This window comes from Ammospiza nelsoni, chromosome Z (assembly GCF_027579445.1).
Source record: "Ammospiza nelsoni isolate bAmmNel1 chromosome Z, bAmmNel1.pri, whole genome shotgun sequence".
NCBI lineage: Eukaryota > Metazoa > Chordata > Aves > Passeriformes > Passerellidae > Ammospiza > Ammospiza nelsoni.
In genome coordinates, this window is record NC_080669.1 from 17,665,065 (window position 1) to 17,681,500 (window position 16,436).

The window sequence follows — 16,436 nt, forward strand, 5'->3', positions numbered from 1 at the left end:
CTATGACACCAGCAAGAAAAGATGGAAAATTATTTATTGGCAAAGACTATAAATATTTGCATTTTATTTATAAGCCGTATGAAATAAGTCATAAATCCTTCTTCCTAAACTCCTTCAATTAGTTATTTTCTTGATAGAGAGCCAAGACTTGATCCTAGGGAGCACAGCTCTGGCCAAGACATACTCAGTGGCCAAGATATACTTGCTTTGGCATGGCAGGGGTGAACATGTCCAAGGCTCTGCACATCATAATTCAAGGCAAGTCAGATATAGTAGGCCACATTCCTACCCTACTGACTTCAGCATGACCCTCTCTATGTTTATGCCATTTCAATGTGCCAAAAGGAGATTGCTTCTGATCAGAGAAGTACTGCTGGCTTTTCCTCTTGCTGCTCCTCTTACAGCCCTTTGCTGGAGGGAAAGACAGGGAGGAAGCCAGACAAAACACTCTCCTCCTGCCCTAGCTTTCCTGGACATAACATTGCTCTGCATGCTACTTACGTATGCATGTCGGGGCAGAAGGGCTCCACTTTCTGTCAACGTGGCAAATCCTTCTGCTTGACCCCTGTAGCTCAAAGCCAGGGTCACAGCTGTAAAAAACTTCACTGCCAAACAGGAACTCCTCTCCCTGAACCGATCCATTTTCTATCATATCTGGGGGTCCACATGATATTCCTGCAATGTAAGCAATACTTTCCAATCAAACAAAATGCGTATGGCTTGTTCTGTTCATAGCTCCTCCACAGGTTTTACTCTGAGAAACAGGAAAGAACACAGCAGTTACCTGGTCATTGCCAGGAATTTGTCCCTGAGTAGCAGAGCAGAATCATACTTGGTGCTTCCACTTCATGCTAAAAGTAAAAAATCTATTGCGACTGTGCTGGCAGGAAGCCTCAGGAAACTGCTGCCTCCTTCAGCCAACAGCTGAAGTCCATGTAAACATTTGTGTAGAAACTCCTATTTCAGCACTGCAATCAATGACATCTCAGAGAAGTGAAGTGCCTTTGAGAATGACATCCACAGAGTTACATTGGAGGATGCTAAATATGTGTAATTCCTGGCAACTAATGTGCTCAGAGGTCCTCAGTAACCGCAGAACCCATGACCTCAAGTGTCAGACTGGAAGCTCTCTGCAGAGGAGCAAGGCAGAAAGGTGGAGAGATTTTCTTCACACTGCTACCTGCACACACCAGCAACTCTGCCCTTCCAGGTTGTTACCAGCAGTACTTACCAAAAAACCTTAGGTAAATGCAGACAGTATGGGTTATAAAGCAAAATGAGCATTAGTGAGTTCTGTTGTGTGACATCACCCTTGACCAACATTAAGCGATAGATTCAGGTAGAACATACTTCTGCACACTGGCACACTGCCACTCCAAAGCTTGTCTTCTTGGCAAGTCCGTTCTGCATCACCCTGTGAAACAAGAGAAAATGTTCAAAGAACAACTTTGCTTTAATAAACTCTTTTCTCCCATCATCTTTAGTATCCAGTAAAGTGAGGAAGCTTTTTCTCCATGTGCCACCCATCCAAAGAGAAAATGAAGTGCTACAGCCCAAGGCTACTCTTAGAGTTTACGGCACAATTTTCTGCAAAATGATGGGTGTCTTTTATAAATCAAAAGTTTGTGGGGCCAGTTAGTTCTCTTGTCCTTATATCTCTGGAGAATCATCTTTTTTTTTTTTCAGTTTTATCATTCTTGCTCATAGGAATGTGTTGTGATGACAATTTTTCTCCTTTCAGGACTTACTTATAGGAAATTCAACTAGGAATTTTTTCAACAACTATACAAGCTTGAGTTTGATAAACATGATGTGCTGATTTAACCACATCCCAAACACTCATTCTTTATATTTGCTATAAATTACATTATTTCTTTCTTACATACAAGTTTTATGGACAGCCTAATAGCCCAGGATTTAATTCTCCAGAGACATGGAGGACAATATTTAATTATGTCCCTTGCTGTAATGTACTTTTATTACAAAGCAGACCTATCGATAAAGAGTAGATGTTTGACATGTTGTTTTATGGCGTCACACCCAATGGAATTTGCTTCCCAAAGGAAGAAAGCAGGACTCCTACAGTGGGGACACAGTTTGACACTAGGTGGCGAAACTGGACTACGAAGCTTGGAAGAGCTTATTACTGTAAAACAACACTGGTTTACTGCTTCCTAGAATTATTTGAAACAGCAACTCTACCTTTTTGTCTAAATACCAACACCTTCAACTCCAGTGCATATTTGCACTATTTGACAACATAATGAAAATTAAAGTCTTTGTTACCTAAGCATTCTCCAAACTCTAATTTTAACTTGGCTGAGTGAATTAACTTCTGACTGGGTGATTTTACATGCATGAAGTTCTTAATTAGTTACTGGTGTTACAACAGTACAAAGGAAGTGCAATCCTGCACTCTGCTTGACCCACACAAAACCGGCATTAAGAGCCAGCCTCTGTCCTGGAGACATCTCACACCTCATGTCTCACTCATCACCTGGGAACAGTGGAGATCATGCTGTGCCTCAGCAACCTACTGTCATTTCTGAATTCACTGCAGCTTTTGAAAACACCACTGAGCCAGCTCTGAACTTGCTAGCCTGAATCCTGATACCGGGAAAGCAATGCTGTTTCAGAGCTCAGGTTGGGATAAAAGTTGTAATAAAAACAATGGACAGGAAAGAACTTTGATTCCTCCTCCATCAGGGAATAAAGCTGTCATTGAACAAAATGGAATATCTTTGATCTATCACTTTAATACCATCTTGCAATGTCATAGAACTAAGGGCAGTGGAGTTTATGAGGAACTTTAAGTCTGGAAGGCACAACTCTTGGCACACAGACAATGATTGGGACACTACAAATCAGAAAAAAAAACCTAGTCTAACTCTGGCTAAGGAAGTACATGAGAAATTAACTCTTCTGTGACTTATGATCACAAGCATATGTAATGCTGCATTTGCAGAGGACTTCAGTTAAGAAAACTCAAATATTGCAAGATACCTGCTGGACATATACCTCTGAACAGGATATTTGCTTCAACTACACCCTTAAACCATTCAAAGACTGTCCCAAACATAGCATGAACTATCTACAGACAATAAAAAAAAACAGCAGACACCCAGCTTCCATGGTGTCAAAATGAATGAGGCAGTCCATAGGAATCACTCAGGAACAGAAAATGAGAACTTAGAGTGTTGGGGATTTGAGCTTGCTTACTTGTAATTCATAGCCAGAGTCACATTTATAAAGAGACACATCTTTGAAATTGTATTCAGTGCCAACCACAAATCCATGCTCTGGAGACTCTGGAGTTCCACAAGACACAGGACTGCAGATGTCATCAGAAAATGGTGGCACCCAAACACCATTTTCCTGAAAAATAAATGTAATTAAAAATGTAACAGCACTGCTTTATATGTGCAATCATATCTAATTGAAAAAAAAAAATCTTGGTAGGAGCATCCAGTTGCTGTGGGTGTACAGATATAATATTATCTGTTCAATCCTTTATAGAACTTGGTAATTTAAGTAACATTTTCAAGATGTTAACATAGACTAGAGTTATCTTTGGCAGGAACACTTAGCTTGAGATTTAAAAGGCAGATGGAATAAAAAAAAAGGGGGGAAAAAAGCTTGGAAAAGCAAGTTCACTGGGGCAAGGTCACCTAACCACTCAGGGAACAACATATCAGAAGAATGAAAACTTACATCTGCCTGATTTCATGTTTTGTATTTCTCTCTTGGTTGAATGTCTAACACTATGACTAAGTGCTTCAGCAGCCTTCTCTGACTTACTAAGGGAAGTCTGATACCTGAAGAAACACTTGTCAAAGACAACTTCTCCTACAGATATTTGAAACAGCAAAATGAGGGGAAAACATTTAATAAGAAAGACTTACTCTGCAAACCCACACATGGTCAGCTTTTCTCATACAAGTGTACCTAGTGACTTTAAAAGTCTATTTACAAACTCAAGATGAGGCTGTCCACAGCTAATGTGACAGGAGGTTACCAGTGGAACTGATTAAGATGTTTGTTCTTTAACAGAGGATTCAAGTTTCTACAGATGTACAGTGGATGTCAACTGCCTGTTATTCTGGAGATAAAGCTCTGCCTGCAATCCTCAAAATATATTAGAAATCTTGAACATAATTTTTTTTAAATCTCAGACATAGTGATTTAATGCTTGGCATGTGATAAAATGAATGCTTTTCTAAAATGAATGCTTTTCTAAAAGACAGCCTTTTGATGGAAGGAGAAATAAAATATTTTTAGTTCTGAAAGTCCATACATAGAAAACAATTGTTCTTATTGGGAAACAACTAAACATAAAATATTTTGCAGAATATGCTTTGAAATTTTTAGATGTGCCCAGTTAAGGGCCAAAAGGTAAGGAAGATATGAGAAGCACTCCTGAATTCAAGAAGGCCAGCAGAATAAAGCAGTGCTAATAAAACTGTACCTTGCATGTAGATGTGCTTGCTCCCACCAGAGTGTAGCCTTCTACACATGACAAAGTGATGCTTGAATTCACAGTGAAGTTGTTCCCAAGAACGATTACATTAGTGATATTTTCTGGAAGTGGACACTTTCTGGGGCAACAGGAAATACTTTGAGGGGACCATTGTCCATCTTCCTGGCAAGTGCATATATCCACTTCTGTCGCCATTGTGTAGCCTTCCAGACATCTGCAACACAGCATGAAGACCTGACCAGAGAGACACAGCTAGGAATAACCCATAAATTAAAAAGTCAGGACAGTAACTTTTCAGCATTAGTTGTTAATAATACGTCTTGAGATTTTTCTATTACTTCAAGGTAAGCCTCTAAGAAATATGTCTCAAATGAATTAATTCTGTTGCAAGAGCTGGAGACTTCAGACTTCATTTCCAGCTGTTTCATCCTGCTGTAGCATCACAATGGAAAATGAGTTGGTGGCTTCAGTACTCAGAGGGTACTGGAAGTTTTAGGGCAATTTCTACACTGCCCATCTCTTTGCTAGGAGGGCCTCTGGTGAGGTAGAGAGAGTGTGTGAGCAGCAAGCAATTCTAAAGATGATCTCACTTTCTTCCAAGAACAAACTAAGCCTTAGCCTTGCTTAGACACCCAAGGCTGACTCAATGGTGCTTCACCAAGAACAACTCAACTGGCTTGCACTAATGGGTTTAGTAGTAGGCAGCAAAAGTACTCCAGGAAATTTACAAAAACCCCCCAGTTTCTCATATCTATCAAAGGAGTAATTTGCTCCAGTGCTCCAGACAGCACAGTGCTGCAATGCAGATAATGGGAGAAGAGGGATATCAAGACTTTTGTATTACAAGAGGCACCTGAAGCAGAAGGAAACCATAAATACAATGCCAAGAGGAGAGAAGCTGCACACCCTGCTGACTGTTGCTGTCACTTGATAAAAAACCCTATATGTTGAAAACACCGTTTCAGTGGAGAAGAATAAGAAAGCAAATGGAAATGGGAAATTAAAGTCAGTGGAAGCATCAGCCCAAGAGGCTGAAATGCCTTTCTGGAGTTTTCCAAACAGTATTTTATAAAGTGCATGGCAATGAGGGCTGTGTCAATCTGAGTATGTAGAAATTTGCACTAACTGAAGGTACATGAACCTTCCATCTTCTTTCCTTCAGAGACTTTTAATGAAAACAGAATAGCAGTATCATCCTTACCTGTACTGGACCTTACTTCCATAGGTGTAAATGTTCCCAAGAACCTCTGCATTTGGGATAGATGGTGGTGGGCCACAGCTTAAGAGCTCACAGCTTGGGTATGGCTTCTTCCACACACCTGTCTCCACACAAGTCAGTTCTGGAGCCCCCTTCATGACAAAACCTGTCAAGCAGGTATAGATGATTGTGTTCTCATCTTCAGAGCTGCTCCCATTGATAAATGTGTTGGGGATGATGGGTGGAGCACCACAGGAAATCTGTCCGCAGCGAGGAAACCCAGAACTCCATTTGCCAGCTGCCTCACACGTGACTTCAGGAGGTCCCAGCAGTTTGAAGCCCTCCAGGCATTGAAACTGCACACTTATCCCACAGCTGAAATCTGTACCAAGAACAATCCCATTTTGAATCTGTGGTGTAGGACACACACAGGGTAGGCAAGACGGAAGGCTCCCACTCCAGGACCCATTGGACAGGCATTGCCGTAAGGGATTGCCATGCAGCTCATAACCAGGGAAGCATATATAGTGGACAAATTCCCCAAAAGTGAAGGCTGAGCCATTCAGAAAGCCGTGGGAGATGTCTTCAGGGGGTCCACAAATGACTGGCTCACAGTGTGGTGCTTCTGAGTCCCAGGTACCGTCACTCTGACAGGTAAGCGTCGATGCTCCTTGCAGGCTATAACCATCATTGCAGTGATAGTGCACTTCTTTATTAAAGCTGAAATCTGAGCCAGTAGTTCTCCCATTGGGAAGAGGCAGCGGCACAGGGCAGATCACAGCTCTGCAAACCGGAGTGATTCCACTCCAGCTTCCATTTTCAAGGCAGACTCTACTCCTGTCCCCATCTAACAGGAAACCTTTGTTGCACCCATACTCTGTATGTCTCTGGTATGTGTAGTCCTCTCCAGTTACCTGACCATTCTCCAGAACTGGTGGAGGGCCGCAGGAGACAGGAATGCAGATTGGTTCACTGCCATCCCATTTCTGGCTCTCTTGGCATCTCCTCTCTGCGGGGCCATTTAACTGGTAACCAGGATCACATTCATAGTAGACAACACTCCCATATGTGTAGTTTTCCCCTCTTACCTTCCCGTTCAAAGGATGGGTAGGTGAATTGCACATTAATGCTTTGCAGTAAGGAGCAGTGTGACTCCACTGCCGACTTGGCAAACACAGCCGTGTGTCAGAGCCAACCAGTGTGAATCCTGGCCTGCAGGTGTACCTCACTGCACTGCCGAGCCTGTTCTCTGTGACGTGCAAAAAGCCATTCTCTGGGGGGGATGGCAAGGCGCACTCTATTGAAACACAGGCAGGGGCAGTGCCGTTCCAAGCCCCATCTTCTTGGCAAGCTAGAACAGGGTTTCCCAGCAGCTCGTAGCCAGAGTAACATGTGTATAAAATGATAGTTCCAAATAAGAAAGTGGTGAGCTGCATTGCACTGTCTTCCTTCAAAGAACTTTTGAAGTCCTTCATGTTGTCAGCCAACAACACATGAGAAAGGGAGGGGTTCTCTGTAACACTCTCCTGGTCAGGACGCCTTTCCCCGTGTCTCAGCTGCACGTACTCTCCGAAGTCAATGTGAGGAGGCAGGCCACAGTCTGTCGGAAGGCAGGTTGGTGTAGAGCTAGACCACCCAGATTCTTCACAGGTATGCATGGCAAGGCCTGACAGCTGGAAGCCTGGCACACAGCTGTAAATGACCATGGCCCCATAGCTATAATCTGCACCCTCCACAAAGCCATTCTCAATGGGTTGAGGGGGCTGGCAATTTATGGCCTTGCAAGAGGGAACCTCTGTACTCCACTCTCCGGTTTCTAGGCATCGCAGTGTTTCCTCCCCTTGGAGCTGGAAACCTCTGTCACAGAAATACCTAACTGTCTGTCCATAATGGAAATTTGTGAATGAGTATTTGCCATTGAGAATCTTCTTAGGCCTTGGGCATTGAATAGGTTTGCAAACTGGCTTTCCCCCAAGCCACTGTCCATCTTCTCCACAGAGGACAGTTGTGTTCCCTAGAAGTTCAAAACCTGGTTTACATGTGTAGAGGGCTGTGCTAAGGAAGGTGAGGCCCTGCACATCAACTATGCCATTCTGAATTTCTTCTGGTTGAGGACACTCCACGGGAATACATTCTGGCAAAGGCAAGCTCCATGAGCCATCAGCCTGGCACCTGATGGTGGACTCACCCTTCAGCAAAAACCCATCCACACAGATGTATTTCACAGTGCTTCCAAAATGAAGGGATGAAGTCAAGGGGTCCCCAAAGGGGATATAGGGAGGTGCAGAACACTCTACAACTTTGCAGTAGGGAAAGGAATCATTCCACTGCTGGGAGGGCAAGCATTTCAGTACAGAGGAGCCATGCAAAACATAACCCTCCTTGCAGGAGAACTGTACAACACCGACTTGGTAAGACACTTCTCTCAAGACCAGCTGGTTTTCTGCCAGGGGTGGTTCTGGGCATTTTGCTGGCACACATTTGGGACTTTGCTTTTTGCTCCATTTCCCAGACTTTTGACACGTCCATGAAACATCTCCAATCAGCTCATAGCCTTCATCACAGAAGAACTCAACTTTGGAGCCCATTTCAAAAGTTTCTCCCTTGGAGTAGCCATGCTGGATGGATGGTGGTTTTCCACAGCTGAGGGGAGCACAGTAAGGGGGCGATTCACTGTACCACTGCCGGTTTGCTTGGCAGATAAACACTGGGCTCCCAACCATCTGGTAGCCAGAGTCACACTGATAATTTGCCTGATTTTCAAAGAAGTGCCCAGTGGTGTCCTGGAAAACAGTTAAGAGAGAGACATGTCTGAAATGCAGAGGCATGATTTGGCAACAGGAGACTGATTTAATTTCTTGTGTTCTCCTGGTCTAGCTTCTAGCTGAATCCCTGACAGCAGTAAAGGCTGTTTCAGAAGGAATGAAGGCAAGTAACTGGCACAAAATATCTTGCCTCAAATAATGCACTCTTCTCTTCAGGAAATCTGAGGCCAAAATAAAACAGAAAATTCAAACCTTAAAAGGTAAAAGCTAGAAAAGAATTCCTCTGCTTTCTCACCTCCTGAGCCATGAGACCAAAATAGGTGGGGAAAGGAAGATGGGAAAAAAATGGATGAGGGGAAGCTGCCATCAAATGGCCTATTATTGTCATGATTCTTTAGCTTCTGTGTATATCTGAGCTTGGAGCCCTCAAATCTACTGCAACTAGGAGACATTTATAAATGCCACATATGCAGCTGCATGGCCTTGAGCAGGCAGCTGAGAAGCAACTAAAAGTTGCAGTCTGGGCTTTGACTGAGATAATAAAAATTTTCTCTAACTGTAAGGAATAGATGAGGGAGCGATCCTACCTAAGGAAGACAAAACAGAGTGATATGCATTAATTAGAAAATGCATCTATGTGGGAGTCTGAACAGAAACTGCTGGAAACTCATGTGGGAACTGGAATGTCAACCTCTACCCTCCAAATTTAGCAAATGCAGATTCTCTGGTATCTGGTATCCCTAGTATCTGGTATCCTGGTATCTTAAATCCCTGGATTTAAGGAAGGAAGAGGGATGCTCAGAAGAAAAATGTTTCAAAAATTCAATGTTAAATCTTTATAATAGCGGTTTTGATCTTCCTTACCACAATATTGTCCTTGTGCGCCTAATGTGCAACATTGTTGCAATTTAATTTGATAAGGAAAGGGAAGTTCTGACTTCAGTAAAGAAATGTGCTTGCATCAAAAGAAGAAAAAATATCTCAAGGTGATTTATCTATTGCATATCAGATTTTTTTATTGCAATGAAAAAAGCAAGGTTTGTGAACTGGCATCAGTTCTTCATATCTAAGAAGGCACTTGAAAGCTACCAAAGAACCAAACAAATGAAGCCTAAGACATTAAGGAAATCAGTTGAATATGTCTCCTAAGTGATAAACCACTTTATGATAGGAAATCCCATGGAAATAGTCATGCTTTTCAGATATGATTTTGATGGGAATCCACCTGCTTTTCCTGTTCTTTATCCTATCCAATCATGTACTTCCTCAGTTTTAACAGAAGAGCAAAACAGAAGGAAGAAAACTACAACAGCAATAGTTGTGAAGATATATTCAGTTTCCCATGCTATCAGGCAGATGAGAAATCACATTCTGTACCTTAATAAAGCCATTCTCAAGCTGCGGTGGCTCTCCACAGGAGACTGGGTGGCATGTGGGCAAACTGCCACTCCAGTTGCCGGTGGCCTCACAGGTCCGCTTCTTCTCTCCCTTGATGTAGAACCCCTTGTTGCAGCTGTAAGCCACCACTGCTCCAAAGCTGTAGTTGGATCCGCTGGCGTAGCCATTGCTAATGTGGGGAGGCTCTCCACAGCGGATGGGGATGCACTGGATGCTCAGAGGAGAAGGATTCCACTGGCCCCCTCGCAGGCATTCGATCTTGGCTGAAGTGTTCAGAACGAAGCCTTCCATGCACTTGAAGCTCACAACGGAGCCAGCTGCAAACTTGGCTTTACTAATGGACTCCAGGATGCTGTATGAGACAGTGGATGGCTTTTCACAGAAATCAGCTATGCAGTGGGGCATGTCCCTGCCCTCTGGAGGCACCCATGTCCCTTCTGCATTGCAAAGCAGCTGAGAGTTATCAGCCAGGCTGTAACCATCCAAACAGAAGTAATAAGCTATATCACCAAAGAGGCGGTGGCCACTCTCTGGTGATGCATTTTCCACATGGGGTGGTTCATCACAGGATACTGCCAGGCACTGCTGGTGGCTCACACTCCACTTGCCACTGGCTAAGCACTCTATGGTTTCAGGGCCAACTAATGTGTAACTGTGGATAAGGAAACAACATAGGAAGTCAAAAATACAAGCACTGTCAAACTCTACCTAAGGTTTCCTGAAGCCCTTGCAGTATGAGCTTGTTGCTAGAACCCCAGAACAGCAGGATCTTTTAAATTAGCTATGATCAACTTCAAAAGGAAAATCCTAAAGTCTACATGTCCATGGGTGATGTATCACAAAGGTGGACATCCTAGCACACCTTGTGCATCTTACCTCTCTCTCATCTGTCTGAGAGAGAGGTAAGATGTCCAATGACCATTTCTGAGCTTCCATTTTGGCCTCAAAGTACTACAATAAACCTAGTATTGTGCTGTAATGGTCCATGCAATCCTCAAGGAAATGATCTCACTCAGAAACTGTTTCTGTTTACCAAAACTGATTAGAAAAGAAAGAGATGAAAAGCCTAGAAAGGCCTTTTGGGTTTTTGTATTAGCCCTTTCAATCTATTTTCACACTTGCAAGCAAAGTGAAACCTCTTAGTGAGTTATCCAGAGATGCTCTTACCAATAACACATATAGCAATTTTAAAATAACTTCTTCCTAAAAACTCACTGTTAAAAAATATTAGAAAGTCAATAAAAACAATTAATGCTGACTGGAAAATACCCAATGAAATTATTTATAATAAAATTCTACCACATTAATACTGTTAGTGTACTTGCAGTTCTCCAGTCTGTCTTCAGTTCTCCCTGGGATGCAGGGACAGGCATTAATCCATGCAGCTCATCATCCCACTTAAACCTCTGCTGCTTAAATATGCAACAGGCAGTAGTGTGACTGTTTTCTCAATTTTTTTTCTCTGTGGTGTGCTCTCACAAAGAGCAAAGAAACAATAACTACTGCAAAGTCCCCATTGACTTTCCAACTGCAGGCTGTTCAAATCTTGAAGCCACACCTGTAAAACTGTTTTGTCATGTTTGCAGAATTTGTTTTCAAGGCCTCATGACTGGACCCCAGAAAAAGAGCCAATTATGTGCCAATGTTTAAAATAATCCACTGTCACAGGCAAACAGCTGTGACAGTCTTTAAATGCTGCTATCCTACCCCATTTAAAATGCTTGCCCAAGAAAGAGAAGCAGCTTTTAAAATCACTATACAGTCTAGAAAACATAATAAGGATGCTTTGTGTCAATTATGTTTCAATTAACATTGCAAAGCCAATTTATAAGAAAAATGCTGGCTTCTCGTTTTACACCATTTTACACCGAGAAAAAGCAGAAAATTCTTCAGTCACTTTGGACCTAAACTGGCAAAACTCTGCTTATCTGCTCTGCCTTTTAGACAGAACAGTTTCAAGAAATTTTATGGAACTGCTTATAGGCTGTAAAGATTACTGTGTGAAAAGGTTCTTGCAGGATCAGAGTCCAGCATTATACTTTCATGCTTGATGTCATCAAAACTGAGCCTCCTCTTTGATGAAAATTTCTCTACATAGGGTAGATAAAAATAAATTTAAAACAATACACCTCAATAAACAAAGAGTCTTAATTTTAAGGAAATAGAATTTGGAACACCACAGCAGACAGTTGTGGTAACTGCATCAAAAGCATTCTTACACCCTGATGGGACATAAAGAATTTGCTATGATTAGAGCCTTGAATTTAACACAGAAGTACTGGTTCTCTAGTAACTCCAAGCAAAACGGTTTCCTATTGAATTGTGCTACCATTCCCCCAGATTCCTCTCTATTCTTCTCTTCCTGAGTGTATTCAGTTCCCCTGAAACTACTTTAAGAAATCTCTGTCTCATACTAACCTGACCACCCACAAAAAAAATCGCCATTGCATTTAACTTCCAAAAAGTTAAGACAGAAGTAGCAAACATGAATTAGTGTGCAGTTAGAAAGGACTTGTCAAACAGTGCACCAGTTTTACTCAACCTGATCCAGTAGTGCTGATCCAGTAGTGCTGATCTACATACCCTTCCTTACAGGTGTAAGAGACTGTGTTTCCAAAAGTAAAGTTATCTCCTTTGATGACTGCATCTTTGATGGCAGGAGGGGGACCACAAGACACAATGTTGCAAGCTGGTGGTGTGCTGTTCCAGCTCCCTGAAGATGCACAGACAAGTACAGAAGGTCCCTGAAGGCTGAGACACAAAGACCATTATTAAGGCATCATTTCATCCTGGGTGAGGGATGGACCTGTGAAAGACCTGCTTTGCTTTCTGGCTCCAGTGAAACTAAGGACTCTTTCTCCCTGACTTTAGTAGAGGCCACAATCTCACGCTTTGCTCATGGAAAAACACCCCGATGCTATTAAAAAAGGCTGGTCTTCACATCACTTTGAAGAGCAAGCTGGTGGATTTTGTGTGAAGACTCAAGGCTCTCAAGACAGACACACACAACTTCTGCTGCAGCTTTGCCCCTCTTTGAACACAAAAGAAATACTTGTTTAACCTGAAAAATTTACTTGTATGCCATCAACAACATGCCAGTCTTGAGAATTGCAACTATGCCTCTGCCTGAGACCTCATTCACTCAACAACTTAAAACACTATCTTCAGCCAGGACACTGAAGGAAAAGCTCCAGTTCAAGTCTGTTCACAAAAAGGCATTCAGTTCCTTCAGGAGGTAAAGGGTATTGCTTGAGTGAATGGCCATACACATTTGAAGTTGATGATATTTTTTGGTCTCATTATCTGAGGAAACAGGATTGGTTCAGATGGTGTGACTCAGATGTCTGAACAGAGTGTGAAACACTTCTCTGAGATGACTCTTGTCTCCAGCTGCTATATCAGCTGTCTATGGGTTCCCTGTAGGGCCCACATCATATCTGAGAGCCCTACATGGGAGTGTCTGATTCCCTACAATTTGGTGTCAAATGGCATTAGACCCCCATGTTTAGCTGAAATAAGTTAATGGAACAGAACAGTGACTTGTAATGCTTTTACAAATTTGGTACAGGCCCTTGTGAGGGAAGTAAGGCTTTGCCTACCCGTGGCAATATGTTTAAGACTAAAAACATCTCAAAGGTGCTTGAAAGAAGAGATTGGGTCCAGAAAAAAAGCATAAGATGGACACTGTTTGAGAGGGCTTCCTCTGGAGTGGTAACCAAAGGAGAGAGGACCTCTCTCACCTATGGTAGACAGGTAAAGACAAAGAATCAAAACTGATGTGGTATTTGCTGCCTGTATGTCCAAAGTCCACAGTCAAAAAACTCATTGCACCGCCTGGTTTAGTGGGGTACAGATAAACCCACAATGCAAATCTATGACTTAACACTACACTTAACTGCAGCTGAGTTATCCATTTGTACTAACAAAATTAAAATATTCACCAAATGAACACACTTCATCTACCTGCCTGCATCTGGACAAGGAAATGATTGCAGCAGGAAAATGTCATCCCTAAACAGGTCCATATGGGACCACTTATGTCAGAGCATATCTGCTATAAGTACAAGCAGATATGAGGGGAGGCAGAAACCTGCATGTACAGTCACATCCTTGGATATAGCATTAATGTGTTAATTTTTAATCGCAGCATGTTAAAAATATGTTTGCAGTATAATTGCTTACAAATGTAAAACAGAACAAATACTTAGAATAAGTTACTAGTACAAATTGTTAAAGGAGTAAATTATTAACTTCCAGAAAGTTCCTTCACAAAAGGTGCTGAAAAGTAACAGCAAAAGTAATATGAACTACAGTTGTAGAGGTATAATGATCTTTAAAGGCAAATGAGAACTTTCAGAAATAATAAAAACTATTTTTCTGAATATTCAAAATATTTTTGTAAGTTTAATGGTAAAATGAAAAGCATAACATATGTATATAGCAAATCCTGAGTGACTTTTCTGAACTGCTCCAGTTCAGGATAAAATACAAAAAAGTACCCTCAAGGTATAAAGAAGTCTTTTCCAATTCTGTTTTAGTATTTTATTACTCTGAGCAATGATCCCAACTTTTTTCTTTCAGATATAAGTCAGACCTAACAAGTATGCCACCTGCATTTGGCTCAGGCACATTCGTGCATTTACCTGTATCCATTGTCACAGGTGTATGATACAGAGGAAAGATAGGCTGTGCCACTGAGCGTGTACTTTCCATTGCTGATATCCTGTGGGCTAGGGCACGTCACCATTTCACAGGAGGGGGGAGCATGACTCCAAATGCCACTAGCAAGGCATAGAATTTCCTTTTCACCCACCAAGTTGTATCCATCATTGCATCTGCATTAGAAGAAAAGAAGTGCTATCAAACACAGGGCCTTTTGTGCACAACATAATCAGCCATCCCTTTTTTCTCATCATCCACACCTGCATAAACCATCTTTCTTTTCAGGAAATAGAGAAGTAGTACTGGAGGTACTACTTCAGCTCTGCTAATGAACAGCCACTCTATAACCAAATGTCTTTCCATTATTTTAATCCCATCTTGCTCCTCTCCTTCATTTCAACCAATCTCTCAATTCAGCCATACTCTTATTTGCTGCCAGATTGTCAATCAGTTATTAATACAGCACTTCAAACATACTGAATTCCTACCTGTACACCACCTTATTATGGTATGTAAAATTTGAGCCAAAAATGGCACTGTTCTCTGGAATAACTGGATCACCACAGGATATAGCTTTAAAAAGACAGGAATACAAGAGAGGTTGATATAACACAAACAAAAATGAACAAGATTAGGATTTGCTTTCTTTTCTCTGAAAAGATTTGAGGAAATATAAAGCCCTAGGTAACAATGAGTTCTTGACTAATCTGTGAGTGACATTTAGGACTCTTTATCTGAATTCACCTTACTGAGAAACTGAACTAATTGGAAGTAGGCAGTTATAACCACGCTACAAACCACATGCTTAGTTATCAAGAGGAGTCCATATCTACCTCTCTCTATGGACAAAGTAATTGTTTTTTTGCTCAGACATTCTTTGTCAACTCTTCACTTTACCTGTTGCTTCATCTCATTTGTTCTGGTTTTCTAAAGAAACAATTTCTGCTATCATACCATGACTATGTACATGCATCAGCCTGTCCTTTCAGGTTGCTTTTAATCCACTGAGACAGTTAATGGTCTTTAAGTGATTAATTGCTTGAAAATGGAAACTGGGTGGAGAAGAATTAGAATTAGAAGAACACTTCTAATGCTTGCATTAGACTGAGTCTATACCTCTGACGCACTGGAGAATCTGCGTAAGAGAGAACCACTACAGACATGACAACTGTGCTTATGTCTTAAGAGAGCAAAGACTTCAACACTGACATCCAGATCTGCTAGGACAGGGTTTCATAAGCTGCCATGGTCTCTAACGGCTCTTCACTATTACTTTTCCCCTCCCATCTGTCTAATGTTAAAGTCACATTTCAGTATGCATTACCCCTAGGAACCAACCTTCACAATAGGGTGTTGGGTTGCTCCACTCTCCGGACTCCATGCAAGTAAGTTTCATCACTCCTGTCAGCTGGAACCCTTCTTTGCAGGAAAATGTTACTTGACTACCAACACTGTAAGTATCCCCATGTAAATGACCATGCTCTGGATTTCCTGGATTATGGCATTTCACGGGTTCTGAGGAAAAAGAGGGAAACTACAAATAACATACTTATGTGTCAGGTTTTATGAATAAATTACAAGAGATATCCTTGGGAATTTGCTGAAAGTAGAAGGCAAAGCATATGGAAAACACTAAAGTAGTTTACATAAGAAGTTTACAGCCTTTTCTCTTTTATATGTAAATGACTGAAGACTCATGCAAGTAAGCTAATCTCCAAGTTTAAGGATGTGGAAAAGCCCTCTGTAACGGAGTTTGCATTCCTTGTCAGAAGCAAACATATCTTACAGTAATTTCTCCCTCTGTGAGGGAAAGCCCATTCTAGCATGTCCATCCCTGAAAATGAAAACTGCTCAACTACCTTTTATGCCAACCTATGCGACTGTCTAGTTATCTTCTTCCAAAGTTACCTTGTTTAATGTTTCTACAGGTAGCTCT

The 16,436-nt window shown here is 41.7% G+C and overlaps 1 protein-coding gene across 3 annotated transcripts in view; it reads right to left on the reverse strand.

Annotated features, from left to right (window-relative positions):
- SVEP1 (sushi, von Willebrand factor type A, EGF and pentraxin domain containing 1) overlaps positions 1-16,436 on the reverse strand; it is a 118,416-nt gene that overhangs the window by 19,238 nt on the left and 82,742 nt on the right. For all 3 annotated transcript variants that reach the window (XM_059492970.1, XM_059492971.1, XM_059492969.1), the window contains 10 exons: positions 15,839-16,015; positions 14,989-15,073; positions 14,482-14,673; positions 12,422-12,589; positions 9,818-10,490; positions 5,679-8,458; positions 4,466-4,691; positions 3,220-3,375; positions 1,351-1,414; positions 502-675 (listed from right to left, as the gene is read on the reverse strand). In XM_059492970.1, the coding sequence (XP_059348953.1) occupies positions 502-675; positions 1,351-1,414; positions 3,220-3,375; positions 4,466-4,691; positions 5,679-8,458; positions 9,818-10,490; positions 12,422-12,589; positions 14,482-14,673; positions 14,989-15,073; positions 15,839-16,015 (4,695 nt within the window). The remainder of the gene's footprint in view (positions 1-501; positions 676-1,350; positions 1,415-3,219; positions 3,376-4,465; positions 4,692-5,678; positions 8,459-9,817; positions 10,491-12,421; positions 12,590-14,481; positions 14,674-14,988; positions 15,074-15,838; positions 16,016-16,436) is intronic.